This window comes from Typopeltis vanoorti, chromosome 8 (genome assembly GCF_054136105.1).
Source record: "Typopeltis vanoorti isolate ZY-2024b chromosome 8, IOZ_Tvanoo_1.0, whole genome shotgun sequence".
Lineage (NCBI taxonomy): Eukaryota > Metazoa > Arthropoda > Arachnida > Uropygi > Thelyphonidae > Typopeltis > Typopeltis vanoorti.
Genome location: NC_143556.1, coordinates 60,807,781 through 60,832,607, shown reverse-complemented (window position 1 = coordinate 60,832,607; position 24,827 = coordinate 60,807,781). Strand labels below are relative to the sequence as shown.

At 36.7% G+C, this 24,827-nt stretch overlaps 1 protein-coding gene and 1 pseudogene across 1 annotated transcript in view; one reads left to right on the top strand and one right to left on the bottom strand.

The window, feature by feature from the left end:
* Positions 1–24,827, top strand: part of LOC150104032 (hemicentin-1-like) — a 792,930-nt gene that overhangs the window by 267,325 nt on the left and 500,778 nt on the right. The window contains exons 14-15 of the mRNA XM_090396385.1: positions 1,311–1,662; positions 22,375–22,545. Coding sequence (XP_090252511.1) covers positions 1,311–1,662; positions 22,375–22,545 — 523 coding nt within the window. The remainder of the gene's footprint in view (positions 1–1,310; positions 1,663–22,374; positions 22,546–24,827) is intronic.
* LOC150104034 (tRNA-splicing ligase complex subunit RTRAF pseudogene) lies at positions 14,430–15,302 on the bottom strand (annotated as a pseudogene).

Below are 24,827 nucleotides of genomic sequence, written 5' to 3'. Positions count from 1 at the left end.
GGAATACATGTCTTTTATACATTTCCATCCACCCCTCAATTGTATGCCAGTTTGTTGATGTGTATTAACAAACTGCATCCCATTTCTCCTCCCACAACTCTGTAGCATGAGATAAAAATTGATCATTTTTATCTCATTGTCTCAGCTCATCATTGTCACACCTGGGCAACACAACAACTACTCTTGCACTGTTATCTTTCACTCTCTCTTCAATGATCTCTTGCTATCCATTCTCACATTTTCCTTATGCTCAAACAGATCATTCATTCCATCACCACTCTCTCACTTTCTCTCATGGATGCTTGCTTCTCATATCCAAAACATCTATCACTCTGTTCATCCTCCTCCTGTTCTTGTCTTATCCATCTCACCTTTAATAATAGTATCTCCATACATCACTGTTCTTGAATCCTTTGCCACTTATTTTCTCTACTAGCTTTCATTTTATTCTTTTATCATAACCATCTTAATGATCAAGTTGCATCAGGAATGCAATTCTTGATGATGCAATTGTGCTTGCATTCATATCAGTATTCACTTTTTCTTTTGTTCTGTTAGTTAGATTCTCTTCTTTCTTCCTGCAATCATTCTCACTGTTGGCCCATCACTCATGCTCTCTTCCTTTCCCGAATCACAGATGCTTTTTCTCTTTTAGTCTCTTCCATATTTGCAGTCATATTCTCTACACTCTCACTCACCCTTCTGTCTAATCCCATTTTCAGTCTTGCATCTCTCACCACCTTCCACCTTTTGTCAAGTATTCATTCCTCATTATTGACTCTCATTTAACTTTTTAACTTTCCATAGTCCATTGAAATATCACTTTCTGCAGACCTACACCTTGTCACTTCTCTTATTCAATCTCTCTCTCTCTCTCTCAACAAACATATCTTCCACATTCCTCTACCCACATACATACTACACCCTCGACAATGTATTGCCTTCAAAAAATCCACACTGCTTACTAAATTCGATACATCATGCATCTGTTTTTTCTTGTTCTTACTATCTTACCTTCATTTACTGTAAGCTGTTTTGTAGAAAATTTGTCACAGACCTTCTAACAACCTGAATAATTACTATATTTTCACTCTCAGATATCAGTAATAAATAAATTTTCACCAAAATGAATACTTTTTCACAAATATTTCACAATATAATTGTTATCTTTGCTGGAGCAGTTCTAGTAGCAATCTTCTTCCATTAATAGATAGTGCTACTGCTTTTGTTATTATTATTATTGTTATATTTATGTATTTGTATCTATTCATATATAAATGTTGTTATTAATTTATATTTCTGTATTTCAGAATGAAGATTCTGGACAGTATAAGTGTATAGCAAGCAATGATTTTGGAGTAGCAGAGGGAACAGTTATGCTGATTATTCAAAGTGAACCTTCATTTGTCGTTGAGCCTCGAGATATGGTAGTTGATCTTGGCGATTCACTGGCGATAGACTGTAAAGCAACTGGTGAACCAGAACCAACAGTTAGCTGGTATAAAGATCAACAACTCTTAACACTTCAAAAGCGATTAATGATTATTCCTAATAACACTTTGAAAATTATTGCCATTCAGCTTTCTGATGAAGGCCTTTATTCTTGCACTGCTAATAATTCCCTTGGATATATTATTTCAGATGCCAAGATTCATGTTAGAGGTAAGTGTGTGTAATTGTATATGAGGTTATATGTATATTTACAAGCATAGGTTAGTGTGGGGTTAAATCTTGGCTGTGTGTGTGTATATATATATATATATATATATTTTTTTTTTATAAATTTCTGTGTAACTCCCATCCCCAAAACATTTTAAACTTATAGTACATTAGTACTATAGGTTTAAAGTACAACACGTGTACTCAGAGATTTTTTTAATATTATTTATTTTTTATTTATAAGCCAAACTTGGGATTTGCAATTGCTCCCATTAAAAAAAAAAACATATATACTTTATGATGGAATGCCACTGCCTGAAAATGTGAATGTATCTATCTATCACTCTCTCAAAGTTGCCAGTTTTGCTAACTTATCTTCTTGTTTTACAGAGTTCTGCACTCTGAGAAAGAAATTTTAGAAAAACATACTTTGTAATTACATTAAATTAAAATAAGCAAATCAAAACACACATAGTCAACCTTCAGTTAGTTGATTTTATTCTGGTCTAGTGGTTAGGACATTGCGTTGTGGGCGCAATAACCCAGGTTCAAATCCTGGTCACGGCCTGGTTGGCCGAGCAGTTAGCATATCCACTCTCCAGCCAAAAGGTTGTGGGTTCGAATCCCACTGTGGGCATGGATGTTTGTGTTTGTCAGTGGAAATACCAGTGGTGGTGGTGGCTGGCAGTAGATGGTGTTGGTGGATTGAGTGGTGGAAACAGAGAGATGTAGAGTAGGTGTCCTCCCTCGACGAGTCTTCGGACTCTCTGGAGGTGTCACGTAATAATAATAATAATACTGTAGACACAAATTTTTGTATAAAATCACTGTGAAAAAAGTTGCTAAGACAGATCTTTCCAATTATAGACTAGTCTATGTATATCTGCAATTGTGTTTAGTGTATAGGAGAGATTAGGGTATAGGAATAGAATACACAACTGTTTGAACAGCATTCCCAGATTCCCTATAACAGACACCACAAGTATGTAAACGGCAAGTCCCACTGTAGTAATCTATTTGCATTTTATAGAAAACTGACAAATGTGCTGGATATCACAGTGATATTTTTGGACTTCTCTGTGAATGTATTATTATTATTATTATTCGTGACACCTCCAAGGAGTCTGAAGACTCATCACGGGAGGACACCTACTATACAACACTTCGTCTCCACTACTACATCGAACCTCTACTACCAACACCTACATTAACGCCTCTACTGCTCACAACCACCACCACAGCTAGTATTTTTGTCTGTAAATTGCGTGTGTTCTGAAGGGCCGATTTGTCTCTATGCAGGATTAAAAACCAGAGTTTCGGGGAGAAAAAACCCTGTTACCTCCATATGAGATCGGCTAACTCACCTTCATTGAAAAAGTCCATATAAAAATTCCTCCCGTCTTGATGAGAATCGAACTTAGGCCTTTTCTAATCGAAGGGCACAACGTACCATTGTTCTTCCAATTGTGCTACGGTATGCCATAGATTGCATTTGAATTATCCTCACAACTAGTCTGTGTATATAAAGGCTACTGACCTGTTAACTTCAGTCACTCCAAGTAGAATAGTCATGAAGGTGCTTCATGTGCAAACTCTGTTTGCTTATGCTTTGATAAAGGATTAAAACAAGAATATAATTAGCATCAGTTTATTTTAATGGTATTGATTAAAACATAGAATGGTAAGAAAATAATTAATACTTATTAGCTTATATTTCGTTGGTATTATATCCAGCATCTTCAGAGCACAAGAACAGTTTGTTACATTACAGGAAACAATAACAATTTGATATAACAGTGGGACTAGTTTTAAAAAAAAAATTTAACAGATAACACAAGAAAACTAAAGTCCAACTGGCACCATCTACATCCTCTGTCCAAAAAGAAACTGATCTTTTCGAAAATAGAAGAAACTAGTGGTGCCACCTGTTATATCTTTTTGTTGTCGAAAGCGGCAACCTTCATTAGTGTTGTGTCAACTGTTTATGACAGTTGTTTCATTAGATGCTGAGTTATAATGCCAAAAGTGAATTTTATGTTAAACTTCTTAAAGATTTTACCGAAATTAATCAAATGTTTCAAAAAGCATACGGTGATAAATGCTTATCCCGTACTCAAGTTTACGAGCAATTTAAGAGATTTCAAAGTGTTCGTGAGACGCTTGAGGATGACAAAAAGCTGATCCGTTCAAAAACTGGACTGAGCGAAGTTAACATCCAAAAAGTGTGTAATTTCATCAAAGAAAACCGAAATCGTCTGTGAGATTGATTGATGATGAATTGGGGATTCCAAAATCAACTGCACAACATTTTGACCGAACATTTGGGCCTTTTGTAAATTAAATTCGTAATTTGTTCCCCTCAAGTTGACCGACGACCAAAAAATTTATCGAATTGAACACTGCAAGGATCTCATTAAAACCGCTTGTAAGCAGTTTTAGTGAGGTCCTTTAAAGCTCGTAAAGACTCAAACTTCCTTGAAACAATCATTACTGGTGATGAAACATGATGTTTTGAGTATGAGCCCAAAACAAAGCCCCAGAGTGGAGACCATAGAAGAGGGGCGTCCGAAAAAAGTCACTTGGACATGTCAAATGTAAAGACAATGCTGATTTGTTTCTATGATTCCAAGGGCATTATCCACAAAGAATTTGTTCCGTGTGGCCAAACAGTCAATGGTGAGTTTTATCTCGAAGTTTTGAAGCAATCGATAGCGAGAATTCATTGCTTACGGCATGAATATTGTGATGCAGGCAGCTAGTCACTTTTGCATGATAATGCACCATCTCATCGTTCAAACATTGTGAGACAGTTTTTGAGTAAAAACCAAGTTTGTATGTTGGATCACTCGCTGTATTCACCTGATTTAGCACCCTGTGACTTCTTTCTTTTTCCCCTGACTTCATTTGCTGATGAAAGGAAAGCGATACGACATTGAAAATACGACAAAGAACATTGAAAACGTTCAAGCGGCAGTAACCACGACCCTCACCAGTATCCCAAAAACCGATATAAAAAACTCATTTAACAAATTAATTGACCATGCCAACCGTTGTATCGAAGCTGAGGGAGAGTATATATTGAAATAAATTATTTGAATAATTATAATTGGCCTGTGTTTTATTTTCAATCAAAGTTTGGTTTCTTTTTGGACAGAGAATGTATTGTTGGAAAAGGAGAAAAAAGTAAAATTAGATATTAAAATGACTGCCTCACAGAATTTTGACAAATTTATACAGCCATAATGTTGAGGTTTGGAGTATGTTTTAAAGCTGCTGCTGATCCCAAAAACAATCTCTCCCTGACATATAATGACTCCTGTACAGTACTTTTGTTTTTTTCAGTTTGATCCTGTGTGAAGGGGGTATCCAAGCATGGTCTGCTAGACCCAACTTGCTATAACAGAAGTGTGTATGCATTGTTTTATGTTCACCAAACTGTGGCGTAGCTAGGTGGTGGGGGGGGTTCCACCCTAGGCGGCACTTTTTTGTGGTATTCACGTGACCCACAATTTTATTTTTCGACGATTCTTTTATTTATGTTAACTTAGTCATTTTTATTACTTAATAATTAGTTTTTAATAACTATACTTATGGCTAGTTCAGAAGCCTTAGCAGCCCTACCACTGAACAATTCCATCATCAGGCTAGTCCCCTGACATGGAGAACATAATTCTACTTGTAAGCAATCGGATTGAATCTATGGAAAACGACCATGGAATGGAAAAGGTAAAACAAAAATGGAAACGACAAAATATAATACACATAGCAAACTGAAATGTAAGAGGAATAGCATATAAAGAAATAGAATTAGACCAACTATTAAATGAAAGAAATTTTAAAATAGCAGTAATCACTGAAACAAAAAAGAAATTAAAAGGAACTATGAGAACCGAAAATTTTAATGTGATATACAGTGAAGTTGACAGAGTCCAAAGAGCACAAGCAGGAGTCATGATTTGGATTCATAACTCCCTTTCAAATCAGTTAAAACATTATAAATTATGGAATGAAAGAATAATAGAAGCTAGAATAAAAATAGATAGAGGCTATTTAACAATAATTTGTTTATATGCCCCAGAAGAAGGAAGAGAACAGGATAATATTGATTTTTATAATCAGCTACAAAACATATATAATAAAATAAATAAAAATGACTACATAATTTTAGCAGGAGACTTAAATGCAAGAATTGGAAACACGAAAATTAATAATAATATAGGAATACATGGAGAACACACTCTAAACAGAAATGGTAAAAAATTGATTGACTTTGTAGTTTATAATAACCTAAAAATAATAAATTGCTTCTATAAACATAAAGACATACATAAATATACTTGGACAGCATGAGGATGGAAATTAATATTAGATTATTTTATATTAAATGAAAAGACATCAAAATTTTCACTAGATGTTAGAGTTCACAAAGGATATGAAATAAGCAGTGACCACTTCCTTGTTAAAATAAAATTAAGATTACCACCTAAATGGTTAGAAGTAACAACAACAGAAAGAAAAATTGAAACATTTGTTTATAAAACTAGGCTATTGAATGACACAAATGTACAATGGCTATATGAACAAAGAATTAACCAATATCTAGATAAAATAAAACAAAATGAAGAAACAGAAATAGAATGGCTTAATATAAAAACGATACTAAATGCAGCAGCAAATGAAAGCTTAGGAAAGACCAAAAAATTCAATAAAAGGAAAAAACTGAAGATCAGGGATGATACAATCAAAGAAATAATCAAAACGAAAAAAGAAGCCTATCACAAATGGTTAAGCAGTAAAAGATTAGAAGAAGAAATAGAATATAAAAGAATAAGAGCCATAGTTTTGAAAGGAGACAAAATGGAAATGATAGAAGACCTGAATGAATTGTTTGAGGTAGCAAAAGAAAAGAGTGAGAGAGTTAGAATGATTAGTGTTTTGCCACGGTATGACAGTGAAATGTTTAAAAGGAGGGCCATAATTGTGAATGACTTTATGCGTGGTTTATGTATGACGAGTGGTGTGGAATTTGTGGACGTGTGGAGTGAGTTCGATGGGTCAAAGGATCTATATAAGATGGATGGCTTGCATTTGAATGGTTACGGTGTAAGAAGACTTGAGAAAGTGTTGCTGAATGTAGTGGATGTGCAAATTCAGTGAGACTAGATTTATTAAGGGGGGGGGGAGTAGATATACAGTAGTTAGGGAAGCAGTTAATGTAAGAATGAATATAACATGCCCGAGCAAATAAGGACAACAAATCAGAGTGGGATAGTTAATATAAGGCATCAAGGTAGGGTTGGGGCTAATGGGGATCTTAAATTCATGTACACTAATGCTAGGAGTATTAGGAACAAGAAGGAAGAGTTTTCGGTCATGGTTGGCACTTCCAGACCACAGGTTATTGGTATTAGTGAAACATGGCTGACTGTAGATGATATAGCTAGTGGGATTGAATGTGATGGGTATAGTGTGTTCAGGAATGACAGGGAGAATAAAATGGGTGGGGGGAGTATTGTTGATGATAGCTGATGAGCTGTAGCCAAGGATAATAGAAGTTGAATTGCAGGATAGAGAAAAGATCACATTTGAGGCCATTTGGTGTGAGATTGTGGCTAGCAGAACTAAATATACAATTGGGTGCTGCTGTAGACACCAGGTGATGGAAAAGATGGTGGTGACAGTATGCACAAGCAAATAGAAGAAATGAGTGGAAGGAGGGTGATTATTATGGGAGATTTCAACTATGGTCGCATTGATTGGAGTGAGGAGAGGACACACGGGAGGAAGGAATTGGATTTTATGCGGTTATTAAGGGATAACTATCTGCGACAGCATGTAATGGAAAATACTAGGTGTCAGAGAGTGCTTGACCTAGTAATTACACCTGAGGATTTAGCTGTAACAAATATGACCACATTGCCACCAATTGGTGAGAATGATCATAGAGTCTTGACTTGAGAGGCGGCTAAAGGTGTAGAATTTTCAATTAAGACAGGGTACATGTGGAATTATCGGGCTGGAAAGTATGGCAAGCTTAGGAGTTTGATTGGTTCAGTGCCATGGCATGTACAACTGCAAGGACTAGAAGTCGATAGTGCATGGGAGGCAATTAAGAAGTGTTTGCAGGAAGCAATGGCCGACTGTATACCTAGAGTCTGAATAATAACTCAACTAGGGGTTAAATGGATGAATAACACCATTAAGCTTGAGCTGCAAAAAAAGAAACAACTATGGAGGGAATTTAAGGAGAAAGGTGACCGGCAGGCACACGAACGGTATAAAGCGCAGGCCAGAAGGGTAACGAGTGTGGTAAGAAAAGCAAAAAAGGATTACGAAAGAACATTGGCCATGCAGGCTAAAGAGAATCCTAAACAGTTTTTTAGATATGTAGCAAGTAAAAGGAAAAATGTAAATGGCAGAATGATTTTAAAGAATGCCGATGGTAGCGAGGTAACTGAATCATTTGATATAGTTGAGTTACTGAGTGAGCACTTTGCAAGAATATATCATCCAGGTGGTGACATTGCAGAAACGAATGTACCAGTAGATTATACGGGAATTGTGGTGAATGAAGTGTTGGTGAGTAGTCTATTGCATAACCTCAATGTCAATACATCTGTGGGATTGGATGGTATACCAGCTTTGTTGTATGAGAAGCAGCTAAAGAATTGTCAGTACCCTTGACCATTTTGTTTAATTTGAGTCTCGGGTCTGGGTAAGTCCCGAGGGGGTGGAAAGAGGGAAAAATAGTTCTGCTGCATAAAGGTGGTTCCAAGACTGCTGTTGTAAATTACCGACCAATTAGCATATCAGAAATCATTGTCAAGGTCTTAGAGAAATTAGTCAAGAAAAGAATACAGGATTGGATAGATGAAAATGGGATATTGTATGGGGGACAACATGGTTTTGTGCAGGGTAGATCATGCCTCAGTAACTTGCTCACGTTTTATAACACAGTGACGGCTGAACTGGATAGGAATAACGGGTTTCAGTAATACTACTGGACCTTGCCAAGGCTTTTGATACCACATAGAACCATAATCAGTAAACTGGTGCAGATGGGGATAGATATAGAGTTGGTGAGATGGATAGGAGGGTGGTTGAAGGAGAGATACCAGAGAGTGGTTTATTCAGGAGTGGAGTCTAAAAGGTGGCTTGTGACTAGTGGAGTGCCACAGGGCTTTGTTCTTGGACTACTACTTTTCAATTTGTTTATCAATGATATAGGAGAGGATTTGAGAGGAAGTGTTCACTTGTTTGCTGATGATGCAAAGTTGGGTAGTGCAATTATGAGTGCACAGGTTTTCAAAATTTTACAGGATGATTTGGATAGTTTGGAGGACTGGGCTAGGAAAAATGGATGTCAATTTAATTTGCCAAAGTGTAAGGTTATGTACTTTGGGGTGAAAAGAATAGCAGCAGTATATCGCATTGGTGTAACCGTACTCCAGGAGATTGATGAGGCCAGGGATTTGGGAGTGTTGGTGGATAGGGAATTGAAGTTTAGGGGGCACATTGCAAAAGTGACTAAAACAGCTCACCAAATCACTTGGCTTCTGAAAAATACTTTAACATGCAGAGACAAACAAGTTGTTGTTCCTCTGTTTCGAGCCTTGATAAGACCCCATCTTGACTACTGTGCCCAGTTATGGGCACCAGGGTTTCTTTGTGATGGGGAGGAAGTGGAGAGGATCCAGAGACGAGTGACCAAGATGATAGCAGGTCTGTGGAATGAACCTTATGAGAATAGGTTGAAGATTTGTGGGTTGCAGAAATTTGTCGATAGGCGGTCTTATACAATGGAATGAAAACTCTTTTATCTCTGCAGATCAGCATCCTTCTCAGTATTGGAGCAATCTGTGGGTTACCTTCACCACCTTTGCAATATGCTCCCTGCATTTCAGATTTCTATCAATCCCCCCCCCCCAGATCTTTTGTCTCAACCTACTTCCACCACTATTGCTCCTTCAATCGAGTATGCAACCTCCCATCAATGGTTCCCAAACTTCAAAACTTTACCTTTTGCTGCATTAAACCGATATCCCCATTCATTTGTCCATCTGTCTAGTTTATTCAAATCCTCTTGCAGATCAGCCACATCTGCCCTACTGATAACCCTTCCCAGCTTCACATCATCTGCAAACAACTGAATATCTCCTTGCAATCCATTGACAATGTCATTGATATAAAGGTTGAACAATACAGGTCCCAGTACTGAGTCCTGTGAAACACTACTTGTAACCTTCTGCCTCCTCGATATTGCCCCACCATACACAACTCTCTGATACCTGTCAGACAGCCAATCCTGAATCCAGTTGACTAACCCGACATCCAAACCCATTTGCTGCAACTTAAATATCAACTTATCATGTGGCACCCTGTCAAACACCTTTGCAAAATCTAAAAAAATGGCAGTATACGCCTTTCCCCTCATCAACTGCTCTTGTCTCTTTATTATAAAAGGCAATAATTTTACTAAAGCAAGAACTCCCCTCAAGAAATTCATGCTGATTCTCACAAATAACATTACCCTCATCTGCCCAACGCAGTATATGTAGTCCCTCACTAATTTCTTCAAGACCTTAACAACTTCTGATAACACACAAAGTGGCCTATAATTAGACACTTCCGGTCTGCTACCACCCTTGTGCAGCAGTACTGTCTTAAATTCCATTACTTGGGTACCTTTCCCAAACCCAGACTTTTATTGAAGAGCCAGGTCAACAGAGCTGTCAGTTCTTTAGCACATTCTCTCAAAACCCATGGTGAAATACCATCTAGTCCCGCAGCTTTACTAGTATCCAGAGTACATTAATACCTCTCTATACACTTTTCGCTATAACAGTCTTGTGTAATTATGGCTAAGTTTCGATTTAATCGATTTGCTAGATGCTGATAGAGAACCACTTTCTAACAAAGAATTAATAGAGTTAGAATCAAACCGTTTGATGAGGAACAACAAGAACCAATTGTTTGCCATCAATTAACCTCAAAGGATTTATCGAATACGCTTACTCATTTCGAACAAGAATAAACATCCTACTTCAAAACGATCCTAATGAAGAATGCAGCAGCAAAGTTTCTCACAGCATTAACACAGTTATTAACTGCTACAAAGAATTGCAAAAAGAAAAGAAAAGGGACTCAATACAACAAATGTTGGACAAATTTTTTAAACCGGGTCCTCAGACAACAATAGATGGTGCCACTAATGAAGTGATGTCATGCAATTAGTCATCAGACTAATTTGAAAATTAAAAAAAAAAACATTCATTTGTTATTTGTGTTTTATTTCATTTTATTTTATTAGTATTATAGAATTATATTTTTGTTTATATTAATCACTAATGTAAACGATATTTTAAATGAAATAAAAAATGCATTTTCAACCAGAAACCCAATGATTTTCTACTTTTTTATAAAATTGCAATGGATCTTACCAAATTTATATGGCTTTATATGGAAATAAATGATTCATTACACAGCATTTCGCTTTGTGGCCGACTTTCAACGAATGTATCTCGGCTGTATAGCGATGTATGAGTGTACTCAGTATTTGGAAGACACTCTCCTCTTGCATCTCTAAACTCTAAACCTGCCCTATCCCTCTAGTATTAAAACCTTCTTCTCCAGGATGAAATACTCCAATAAAGTGCTCATTGAACAACTCCACTATGTCCTCTATATCAGTCACTCTATTCCCATTTTTATCCTGTGTCATTCTTCTACAATCATTTTTCCTCCTACTGACCACATAGGTAAAAAATTCCCTAGGATTTTCTTTGGATCTTAGTGCCAGTTTCTTCTCATATTCCAGTTTTGCCTTCCTCACCATACTGATCAATCTCCTGACCTGCATCTTATATTTTTCATGTATCTGCCCTCCACCTCTCTCTCCTTATATTTCTTCCATAATCTCTTTTTCAACTGCAGTTCCTGTTTGATATTGTTTGTCATCCACTTTACACCAAATTGTATCCACATCTTCACTCGTGGAAATCAGCTTACTATTGCTGCTAACAAATATCCTTTCACGATTTCCCAAGCATGAATGATATCCTGGCCTTCCAATTCTGCCCTCCATGGAACTCTCCCTAGTTGATACCTAGACTATTATAATCACCTGCCTTATAATTCCACATATGTTCCCTTTTCTTTGATACACCTGCATGTCTATTCATCTTCCAAGTCGAAACCACATGGTCACTCTCTCGAATTGTTGGGAGAGATGTCATCTCACTTATTATCAGTTCCTCTGATGCTATGACCAAATCCAAAACTCTTGAACCTCTTGTTCCCTCTATTACATGTTTTGCCTAAGAGATTTGTCCCTCAGGAATTCTAGAAATTCCATTCCCTTATTACTATATGTATTTTCTTCTTCCCAGCTTATACTGCTGTATTAAAATCTCCCATAACAATCATTCTTCTTGCATTTTCCAAGTTCAACTACCTAAACATCTCCTGCTCCCCCTAATAACCAGTCCATGTCCTGAGCAGAAATCCAACACGCATTTGCCATTATTATTAGCTTTGCTCTTTTCTCCAAATTTTCCCAAAATATTTGTGTCTGTCTAACAATCATTTCCTACTCTGGTCTAATTAGATCCCCAACAAGGACCAACTTTCCTTTTTCATTGTGACAGTTGCTTTCTCCAAAGCCTCAAAAAATTCCTCCACTTCTACCTTAGTAGAACCTTCTGTGGGACCATAGACACAAATAAGTCTCATTGTCCAGTTACCCATTCTGATATTTGCCCATATCACTCTATTTGAGAATGCCTGCCATTCCAGATTTTCCTCTTATTTAGTGTTGAATGCTATCGCTACTCCTTCTTTTCCTTGATAGTCATTGCCTGAATATAATATTTTGTATTTATTGCTCAGAAAGATCTCGCCAGTTTTTGTCTTTTTTGTTTCAATCATCCCTATTATGTCAATCTGGTACTTATCCAATTCTCAGCTAGCTCCATTTCTTTGCCATTCAGGCTTCTTATGTTGATAGTACTGATCTTGAACTCTGGTAATGTTGACTTGGGGTGTGTTTTAGGATTTGTTCCAGTAGCTTACTTTTCGCTGTTCACCTTGGTTCTCTGGCGAAAACAACAGGGGCCTTGTTTATCCGGGCGACGCCCCCAGCTGCCATGAAATTCTGTCATGTTGTACCATTATGTTATATTTTGGTTTAAGACAATAAGAATACAATTTGTTCGGCTAAATCCCAAATTGCCAGCCCATCTTTGTTCGTTCAGTATCCTGGTAGATACCTAACAGGTGCACCACGAGAAGGTGAGGATTGGACTTTAGGTTAGAAGCCTTGGTTGGTTCTCCGTTCCTTTAAAGGCTATGTGGAGATCGCCTTTCAGTTATACAGCTCTGACCCTTAAGCACCCAAAGGGCATATTTATAAATATTAATAAATAAATATAAATGCCACTTTCTGATGCCTGTCCATCAGCCATTTATCCAAATTTATCTTCATTTTTCCAAATAAATGGCTTATATTCCAATCCTACATTCTCCAGTTAATGCAACAGCCGCCTTTCATGTGGTATTCTATCAAATGCCTTAGCAAAGGCCAGCAGTATCATAGTGCATCCATTATCTTTATCATTCATAACATTATTAAAAGTGAGAAAAATTGCTAAAATATGACTTCCCTTTAATAAACCCATGCTGTTCATATGAACAAATTGCTAAGCATGACCTTCCCTTAGTAAACCCATGCTGTTCTCTACAAAGTATAGCTTGTCTATCAGTCCATTTCTGCATGTGGGTTCTTTCCAGCTCCTCTGATATTTTCATCACCACTTCAGAGAGATACTGATAGATAAGTAGTTAGGCACGTCAGTTTTTGCAACACCCTTTTACAATGGACTTACCATACATGTTTTCCATTCCTGTGGGTGCTCTACCAATCGACCAACCGGCAAAGGTTGGTCGATTGGTAGAGCCTCTGCTACTAATGGCTCAGTTAAGTAAGTTTGAGCGCGGTTAGTAGTTGGAAGGGGGCCAATCGTTCGATGCTGTCAGCACACTCTCCCTCGATGAGTCTTTGGACTCCCTGGAGGTGTCAAAATAATAATAATAATAATAATAATATTTCATCCTGTTAGCTTCAACTTTACCCTAGATAGTCTCAAACTCACTGCTGCGTGCTATATGGGAAATTGTTACTCATTGCTTTTTTGAGTTTTGACACTAACTGGACATAAATCAGATGATTTATGCCCCTCCCCCCCTCCTTTCACATCACTTCTGTCCTTCCTAAAAAAACTATACCCTAGAACTATATCTGACTGTGATGGTTAGATTTCACTAATACCAATAATCTTAGAATAAAATATATTCACCAAAGGAACTAACTCTACTTCTTTGTTTCTGATGCTCCTGGAAATTGTATTCAGACATAACTAGTTGCCTCCTGGCTGTTTTGAATACTTTCATCTACATTCTGCTTGGCCCAGTTGGGCAACTTTTTCTTTTCCATCATCACAGATATACTCAAAAAAAATTATTATTATTACATCACACCTCCAGGGAGTCCAAAGACTCATCGAGGGAGGGCATCTACTCTACAACTCTTCGTCTCATTACTCCACCAACCTTCATTATCTAACACCAACGCCGACTACCACCACTGGTACTTTCACAGACAATCATAACATCCATGCCCACAGCGGGATTCGAACCCGCAGCCTTTTGGCTGGAGAGCGGATACGCTAACCACTCGGCCAACCAGGCTAGCAAATTTTTTTTTTTTTTGGGGGGGGGACTAATTTCCTTTAATATTCACAATGAACTAGCCATATAGTACATAAATATTTCATTTTCCTACTTTTCCAAGTCTTGTATCAGTCTTAGGATTGGCAGTAATAGTCTGAACAGCTATAATTGTTTCATTTATGGCTGTTTGTAGGTCACGCAGGTCATGAATATATAATAGCCTCAAAATCTTTGCTGCATGGTTTAAAATATAATCACCTGTTTCAAAACCTAAAGGGCTCTCTTTCAAAGGAAATGGTTTACCTTCATTTTTTTTTATCTTTCAGATTAGCTGATTTGATAAATGCTGCTTTACAAAATTGCATATGGCCTTTACGGTCACTAGATGTTCTGGATGTGGAGTAATGTTCAATAACTTAGCCAAGGAATTTATGCCTTCTTTGAATTCTGGACTTTCAAAGTTCAAACTATCCAGTGGATTGGATCGAACAACTTGTGGAACATTTCTTAGGTTCTTCTTTACATTGGTGGCTGTGGCAGTTTTATATTTGTCCACATTATCTCCATACTCAAGTTGTACTGCAAATCCTAGAAACCAATCTAACACGCCCTTCTCATCAGTGTTGCCAACAGGACAACCAACATCTTGTAAATACTGATGGAAAGCTGCAGGCCAATCAGCACTATTAACATTATGAAGTGGTTCTCTTTCTTCTATTTTGTAGTGCCTTATCTTCTGGTCTTCTAACCAAAGTACAAGATTTCGAAATTCATTCTTATCACTAATCACAAATTTATCGCAATTGTGATAATCCAGTGCTGAAAGCTTTCTCCGAAACATAACAAAAATATTCAGAAGACGGAGAGCAAACCAAAGAAACCAATCATTTACGCGGTTTACACACAATCCATTAACCTCTCACGACTGCCACAATACAGCACGTCAAAAAGTCTGAACCTAAAGCATACATTTCCATCCCTTCACCAGATCCATAACCAAAAACATTCATATTGTTGTCATATTTGCATACCATCACTGAACCTACACACTTTTGTAGGTCCTCTTATGATGACCTAGTTTCCCTGACTATCTGCATTAGGTCTCAACCCAATAAATAATTTCTCTAGGCTCCTGATACCAAATCCATTTATATGCAAGCCTTCCCTCATCAAAACCCACTCCACACATCTAAAACCTCATATGCATTTCTTCTACACAATCTGTGCATTAAATCAAATGTTATCATAGCCATCCTTTATCAGTTCTGTGAAATTAATGGATGCAATGGATATAGAATTCAAGTGTAGATAATAATAATGCCATTTGTTAATTTATTATTATTATTATTATTCCCAGACTCCCACAGAGTAAAAGACTCATCACGGGAGGTCCCCTCTGTCATACAAAGGATATCTCCCATGTCACACACCACATTCTCATGCAATGCATTCCAATAATTCAGCACTCTCCATGCAAAAAAAAACTCTGCTTCTTACTAATTTTCTCACTCCCTCATTGTACAACTTCCAGGGATGACCTCTTGTGAGAAAACACTTGAATGCTAATCTTATAACAACCCTTTACCAACTTTAGCCATTAGAGGACTGCAACATATAGTATTAGTAAAGTACTCCAGAAAAGATAAGTGCATTTTGCATAATAATTGGCGATATTGCTTGAATTTTAGTGTACTATTGTTTATTTTTGATGACTTATTGTGTTTGTATGATTTGTGGCCTTGGGGAATTGTTATCAATTTTATTCATTGAAATTTCTGAATCTTGCCTTCTTTGAACACACTGGAAGTACTTGTGAGGTCAACCATGCAGTTGTCAATCGATTCAACTAAGTGAGCATTTCAAAAATCAAATATCATTAATAACTTGAATTTGTCAAGAATAGTTTGATGTCATGAGTGTAATATGCATGCATGATGAAATATGAGGGATGCGTTTGTGGAGATACCGAACTAGAGATGCGAGAAAGTGTTGAGTTGTAGGAAGTGCAATATTTTGTTAGATTCATCATCATGAACCATGGCTCACTGCCCAGTGGTGTCCGATGCCTCCTTCACTATCTTCTTCCACCTTTCTTTGTCCAGTGCACAGTGTCACAGTTTCTGTACACCCATTCCACACCAGTCCTTTATATTGTTTATCCATTCTCTGTATGGCCTACCTCTTCTGTTTAAACTATCCAAAATACCAAACATAAATGTCTTTATCTTCCGGTCCTCACTCATTTTACAGATGTGTCCAAATAATTGCAGCTTCCATTTTATAATCTTCTGCATTAGATTCTCTTTTGGTTGTATCTTCCGATAGAGCTCTTCATTTGTGATTTTCTGTACTCATCCTATTCTTAGAATCTTCCTGTAACAAGTTCTTACAAATGCCAAAATTCTTTTTCTTGATTCCTTATTTATTACCCATGTTTCAGATCTATACAGTACACCACTAAAGATGCATGTTTCCAGTACTTTTAGTTTTGTTTGCAGGCTGATCACCTTATTTTTCCAGATGTTATCCATGGCCTACAGATTTGTTCTTCCCTTTGCAATCCTGATCTTTATTTCTTTTTTACATTCCAAATCGTACATCATTTTACTTCCCAAATATGTGAATTGTTCTACATTTTCTATATCAATTCCACCCACTTGTATCTTTTGTTTCATGTTCTTCTCACCAAATACCATCGTCTTTGTTTTTTCCAAGTTCATAACAAGTTCAAATCTCTTCCCTTCCTCATTTAACAGTTTCAGTGTTTTTTGTAGTTCTCTTTCATCTTCTTCAATAATAACAATATCATCTGCAAATCTCAGATTGTTAATTCTCATTCCATGTACAGATATTCCTTTTGCATCTTCCTTCAGTTTGTCCATTGCTCTTTCTAAAAATGCGATGAAAATGCTTGGTGGTATTGGGTCCCCCTGTCTAGTAACCCCTGCTTGTTCTAAACCATTTCCCCAAATCATCACCTATTCTAACTGCTGCAACTGCATTCTGATAAACATCTTTTAATGTAGCTATTAGTTTTCTGTCAATTCCATATGATTCTAACACTGGTAATGTCACTTTTTGGTCGATATTGTCAAATGCCTTCTGAAAATCAACCAAACAAGTATATATGTTTTTGTTTTTTCTCCTAGCTTTCTCTGCTATTAACCTCATTGTCAAAATCTGTTGAATTGTAGTTCTATCCTTCCTAAATCCTGCTTGCTCGTCTGCAAGGTATGCTTCCAATTGTGTTCTCAATCTTTCTGTCAATATCATCGTCATCACCTTACCAAGATGACATGTCAAAGTAATTGTTCTATAATTTTTACATTCTAGCTTATTTCCTTTCTTGTATAACATCGATTTCAATTTCAATTTCACCCACTCCTCCGGCATTTTCCCTTCTTTCCATACCATATTACATAGTTGGTGCATTTCTGTAACCATACTTTCACTACCATATTTAATCATTTCTCCAGTGATGTTATCCTGGTAATGATAACATCATTACCAGGATACTCTTATTGTGGTTTTAGCCATCCTATTGCCTTTTCTACCTCTCCTCTTAAAATGTCCATATCATGCTCATTACCTGGTAGTGATATCTGCTTCAATTCTTCAGTCAGTTTCCCAACACTATCTAAATCTAGTTTTTCTTCACATAACTCACTACAGTATCTTGTCCACTGCTGTACAGTTTTATCTTTACTCATCAATACTTTGCCTTTTTCATCTTTAATTTGTGGTCTGTTTTGGTTGCCACTTTCTATTAATGGTTCTGATCATTTTGTATACCTCTCTTGTTTTATGCTCTCCATAGTACTGTTCTATATTGTTGCACTGGGCTTCTAACCATTTCATCTTATCCATTCTGACTGCTTTTTTTCACCTCGTTACACTTTCTTCTATATTGCTCCTCTATTTGTTCTGATGTATCCCTTCTTATTTTCACATTCTTATCTCCTGTACTAACTTCAGTGTTTCTTGTCTAATCCATTACATCTTGATCTTCTCTTCTTCTGGTACTGTTTCTTCAACTGCATCTTCTATTGCCTTCATTACTCTTTTTCACTCTTAGATTCGAGTTTTTTCTTTCTCCACACTTTTAAGTTTCTCTTCTAACACTGTTTTGTATCTTCTTCCTATTTCTGCTTCACTTATTCTTGCTGTATCTCTTCTATTCTGATGTTGGGGTTTATATTTCTTTTTTAATTTCAACTTGATGTTTGCAATCATTAAACTATGCTCCGAGTCTATATCCGCTCCTTGAAAAGTTTGACACTGCTATACTGATATTATCCATCTTCTTTTAATTATAATCATATCAATCATGTTTTTGGTATTCCTATCATTTGATTTCCATGTCCATTTTCTACACTCCTTTTGCTGGAATCTTGTGTTACTGATCATAATCTCTTAGTCCACAGCAAATTTTAATAATTTTTCACCTCGTTCATTTCTTTCTCCAAAACCATATTTTCCCATGACTCTTTCCCAACCATCATTAACTTTGGCATTCCAATCTCCTTTAATAATTAGCACATCTTGCTTTGGTATTGTTTCTGTTGTCTCTGCCAGATCTTTGTAAAATAAATCAATATCCTCATCTGTGCTGTCAGATGTGGTTGCATATATCTGGACTATTGATATGTTAAATGGTTTTGCCTGAAATCTTGCTACTATGATTTGTTCATTGACTGGTTTGTAGCCTAACAGTGCCTCTCAAGCTCTTTTGTTAAGAAGGAAGCCAACTCCTGCTTCGTGCTTGGTGTCATATCCTGACCATATTACTTCGCATCCGTTGATCTCTCCAGATGATGTCCATCGCATCTCCACCAATCCTAGTATATCACACCAATATCTCATCATTTCCTCATGAAGTAATTCTAATTTTCCTGACATCCAGAGTGCCCACACATTCCGCGTTCCTACTGATAAGGAAACAGAAACTAAAACTAACAGAACTGTTAGTTTTAGTTTCTGTTTCCTTTCGGTATGCCACTTTTCAATCCAACTCTGATCGCTCGATTGATATCGCGGGCCTTGTTGATCCGGGCAACGTCCGAGCCAGAATCGTTTACCTGTTGATTCTATAGGCATGAGATAACAATCGTGTTTTTTCTTTACAGTCAGAGCATCGACACTCATCTTACTGACCCTCTTCCTTTATCCAGGCTTGGGACTGGCATGAAACCACTAAGGATCCCATGGCGGAGTTTGTTAGATTACGAGTTAACAAATATGTAACAGACTGAAGGATTGAAAGATACCATAAATGAAAGAAAGGGAAATGGAATGAAAACTAGTGAGGATAAAGAAGTGAAAGAATGCAAGAATGTAGAAGTGAAACTAAGTGATGAGGGAGCAATATCAAGTATAAATGAGGAAGTAAGGTGCAGCAGAACAAGAGGTAAGGAGACTATGGAAGTGACAGAGAGTGAAATTGTCGGAATGCAAGATTTGATGAAACAGTTATTCAAAATGAAATGAGGAATATGCACAGCGATATTAGACATTTAGTAGAAATGAATAAAAGTGTGCAAAAGAATAGAATGAAAGAAAAAAGGTTAAAAGAGGGGACAAATGATTCAAGATCTGTGTATGGAGATTCCATTATTAAAGGATTGGTTAATGAGAAGGTCCATAAGGTTCTGAACACGATAATTCATGCTTTGGATTAGAGGAGGAAACAAGCAAGGGAGTTAGTGATAGTTGTGGGGACAACTATCACTATCTCCTATATTTAAGTGAATATAGGAGAATGTAAGAGCAAATATCAGGAAGTTGTTTAGGAGAGTGAAAGATAACCATATAGTAAGAATGGTGTTGTCGGTGTATTGCCAAGGTATAACAATGATGAGTTGATACAGAAAGCCAGAATCATGAATGGTACGCTAGTGGAACTATGTGAAGAGAAGTGAGTGCAGTTTGTGCAGTGAGATAGCATTCACTCACTTTGGAGTGATTGAACTGGAGAAACTGTTCACTCACTTATAAGGAAGATGTATGTTCAGTGGTATACTTATCTTTTGCAAACGCTTTTGATACACTGCCACATGACAAGCTGTTAAATAAATTGAAATGTGTGGGATTGGATAATAGACTTTTGATAGGTATTAGAAAGTTGTATATGGGGCTCCAGTATGCCAAAAGAGGAAGGACACTAGTGGTATTCCACAGGGGACAGTTTTAGGACCATTGTTGTTCAATTTGTATATTAATAATATTGGGATGGGTTTAACTGGTGGTATGCAGATGTTGCAAAATTAGGGAGAGCAATGTTGATGTTATGGCCTTATAGGAGGACTTGAATAGATTGCATGAATGGGCAGGTAAGTGGAACTTTCAGTTAATTGTTGTAAAGTGTAAGGTTTTGAAATTTTGTAAGCAACAATGGGATGCAAAGTATATACACTTGGTGGTGTACAATTGCAAATTATACAGTTATATAATACAGAGTATACAATTCTACAATACAAAGTATACAATTGCAAAGACTCGTGAATAGGGAGAGAAAGGGGGAGGGATATGATTGAGACATATAAGTTAGTCAGGAGTTGTTTTCTAATTAACTTGGAAGAGATTGTTTCATAGAATGTGGCAGGGGGGATAGTATAAGAGTTCATCCCTGGAAACTGTATAAGGAGTGTGTGAGCATGGGAGTGAGGAGCATGTTCTTTACATAAAGAGTGGTTGGTGAATGGAATGCATTGCCTGATAAGAAATCTGGGAGTGGTGATGGACAAGGACCTGAAATTCAGTAGCTAAATTGCACAAGTTGTGAAGACATTACATCAGATAATGGCAATGATGCAGAGGAACTTGGCATGCAGAAATGAAGAGGTTATGATACCATTGTGTAAGACCTTAATCAGGCCTCATATGGATTATTGTGCACAGAATTGGTCACTAGGTTTCACAGTGATGACAATATGTTGTAAAGAATCCAGTGAAGATTCACAAAGGTGGTCAGTGGTCTTTGGAATATGAGGACAGATTGAGAGAATCTAAATTGCAAAGACTCTTGAATATGAGGAGTAGAGGATATGATTGAGACATAGAAGTTAGTCAAGGGTTGTCTTCTGGTTAACATGGAAGAGATTTTTTGTAGAATGGAAGTGAGGGATATAATGAGAATCCATCCCTGTAAACTGTGTAAGGAGTGTGTGTGAGCAGGAGAGAATTATTGGTGAGTGGAATGAAGTGCCTGAGTATGTTTCGAGTGTAGACAAATCGAATCAGTTTAAGGCACAATTGGATGAACTTTGTGTGTGATAAAGTGTACCTCCCACAATTAGTCTCTGACTCCATGGAAGTCAGATGTTAATAATAATAAAAATAATAACTTGTATGTCTATATCATATCACCCCTCTTCTCCTCCTTTTGCTCCTCCTATCTACTAGACTGTAAATTGCATCTACTCAAACTTTTCACCTTTCAACCTTATATTGCAATTGTTATTCTGGTAAGTTAAGTAGGAAATTTTAGAACTTTACCATATTTATTTCCACTTTTTTTATGTATTCCATATTATCATCTGATTATTCCTGTATTGTAAGCTACCTCTAGCTTTACTATGTTGAAACATTTATAGGGAATAATTTGTTCTTGAATGAATTTGGCATTTGAAATTTCCAAGGGGAAAAAAAGGTGAGATGTGGGTAAGAACAGTCAAAGTAAAATATAAGTAGTTTTTTTTAGAATGGATGCAGACAATAGTATACAGACATTAATGAGATAAAAGCAGAAGCTAGTGTCCAGTGTGAATGTGAAATTGAATATTTTTTGAAGAGGGAAGATCTTGAATAGGATTGAATGAAATACTTCTTTATTATTATTTATTTTTGTTTTCTTTTGATTTCTTCTAGACCTGTAGGATGTTATTTTTTTAACAAAGCATGCCTAAATGCATTACATGCAAGAATTTATTATTTTTTTTTTTTTTAGATTTGTGAATGTAACAATTTATAAAAGATATGTAATTTTTATAGTTCATGGAATGTGGTCTCAGTGGGAAGAATGGAGTCCTTGCACATTAACATGTGGTGAAGGGCATCAAACAAGAAAGCGTTTTTGCACCAACCCAATACCAAGAAATGGTGGGAAAATATGTATGGGACCTTCAAACGAAGTTAAGTTATGTGAAATAACACCTTGTCCAGGTTTGTATATAGGATATATTTTCTTCATAAATTATTCACAAAGTGTATATTTGTATAATTGGACACTCTTACATATAATTATATTATGTTATATATAATTGTATAATTGAATATTTAAATTAATGATTCTTGATTTGCATTTTATTCTTCACTGAGTTTAGTTTAAACACTGAGTTTAGTTTGCTTAACTTATATTCACATAACAGAAAGCAATGTATTCTCATCTGTATTGAGAATACAAAACCTTACTCTCATTATACACCCTCTGTCCAAAAGGAAACTGAACTTTTCAAAAATAGAAGAAACTAGTGGCGCTGCCTGTTGTATTTTTTTTGTTGTCGAAAGCGCCAACCTTCATTAGTGTTGTGTTAACTGTTTATGACAGTTGTTTCATTAGAAGCCGAGTTATAGTGCCAAGAGTAATAGTGTGTTTTGACAAACGGTTGGGAAATGAGTTTCAAACAAAGAGCTGCGATTGACTTTTGTGTTAAACTTGGAAAATGTTTTACTGAAATGCTTCAAAAAGCATATGGTGATGAATACTTATCCAATACTGAAGTTTATGAGTGTTTTAAGCGATTTCAAAATGGTTGTGAGATGCTTGAGGATGACGAAAAGCAGGCCATCCATAAACTGGACTGAGCAAAGTTAACATCCAAAAAGTGCGTGATTTCATCAAAGAAAACTCGAAATCATCTGTGAGATTCATTGAAGATAAATTGAGGATTCCAAAATCAACTGTGCACAACATTTTGACCAAGAGCTTGGGCCTTTGTAAATTGATTTCGTGATTTGTTCCCCACAAGTTGATCAACAACCAAAATATGTATTGAATTTAACACTGCAAGGACCTCATTAAAACAGTTCGTAAGGACTCAAACTTCCTTGAAACAATTGTTACTGGTGAGGAAACATGGTGATTTGAGTGTGAGCCCAAAAAAAAATGCTAGAGTGCTGAGTGGAGACCATCAGAAGAGGGGCATCCGAAAAAAAGCCACTTGGAGAAGTCAAAAGTAAAGACAATACTGATTTATTTCTATGATTCCAAGGGCATTATCCACAAAGAATTCATTCTGCCTGGCCAAACGGTCAATGGTGAGTTTTATCTCGGAAGCGATTGATAGCGAGAATTTGTCGCTTGCGGCATGAATATTGTGATGCAGGTAGCTGGTCACTTTTGCACAATAATGCATCATCTCACCATTCAAACATTGTGAGACATTTTTTGAGTAAAAACTAAGTTTTTGTGTTGGATCACTCATCGTATTCACCTGATTTAGCACCCTGTGACTTCTTTCTCTTCCCCCCCCCCGAGTTCATTTGCCGATGAAAGGAAAGTGATACAACATCATTGAAAATGTTCAAGCGGCAGTAACCACAACTCTCAACAGTATAAAAAACTCATTTAATGAATTAATTGACTGTGCCAAATGCTGTATCGAAGCTGGCAGAGAGTATATTGATTGAAATAAATGATTTGAATAATTATAATTGTCCTATGTTTTATTCACTATTCAAAGTTCGGTTTCTTTTTGGACAGAGGGTGTAGTTGGCAGTATATTAGTGTAAAGGTTACTGTCTTATCAGAATTATGAGATTCATGCCCCCAATTACCACCTTGGTGTATTGTGGAAGACCATATGTTATTTTCCAGTAGGTAAGTTTATGCTATTTTGTTCCGCCCCTCCTTTAAAGAATTAAGAATTTCCAGTAACAAAGAGGATCTCCTTTGCTGTATCATGATTCTGCATACCAGTTGATTGCCAGGGATATTGGAGCTGCATACTGGTATACTAGCGAGGAAGAGTTTTAATTTTGGGAAGAGATAGAAGTCAGAGGATCCCAAATCTGGGGAATAGGGTGGATGCTCTAACAATTCATAGTGCAGATCCCTTAATTTTCCCATTTCCAAAACACCTTAGTGGGCAGGTGCATTTTCCTCATGAAAGATGATTTTTTTTCTTCTGCAAACCAGGTCTTTTCTCACGAATTTTTTCGTCTAGTCTGGTTAAAAGATCGGAATAATGTTTCCCAGTTATTGTTTTACTCTTTTCAAGATAATTAATAAACAAAATGCCTTTAGCATCCCAAAACACCGATGCCATGACCTTTCCCACTAATGAAACCGACTTTGTCTTCTTTGGCGCTGAACTTCTGTCCACTGTTTTGACTTCTGTTTGGATTCTGGTGTGTAATAATGAATCCAAGTCTCATCCATGGTTATAAATTAACACACAAAATCAGTTTTCTTCTTGTTAAAATGCTCCAAGCATTGTTCAGAG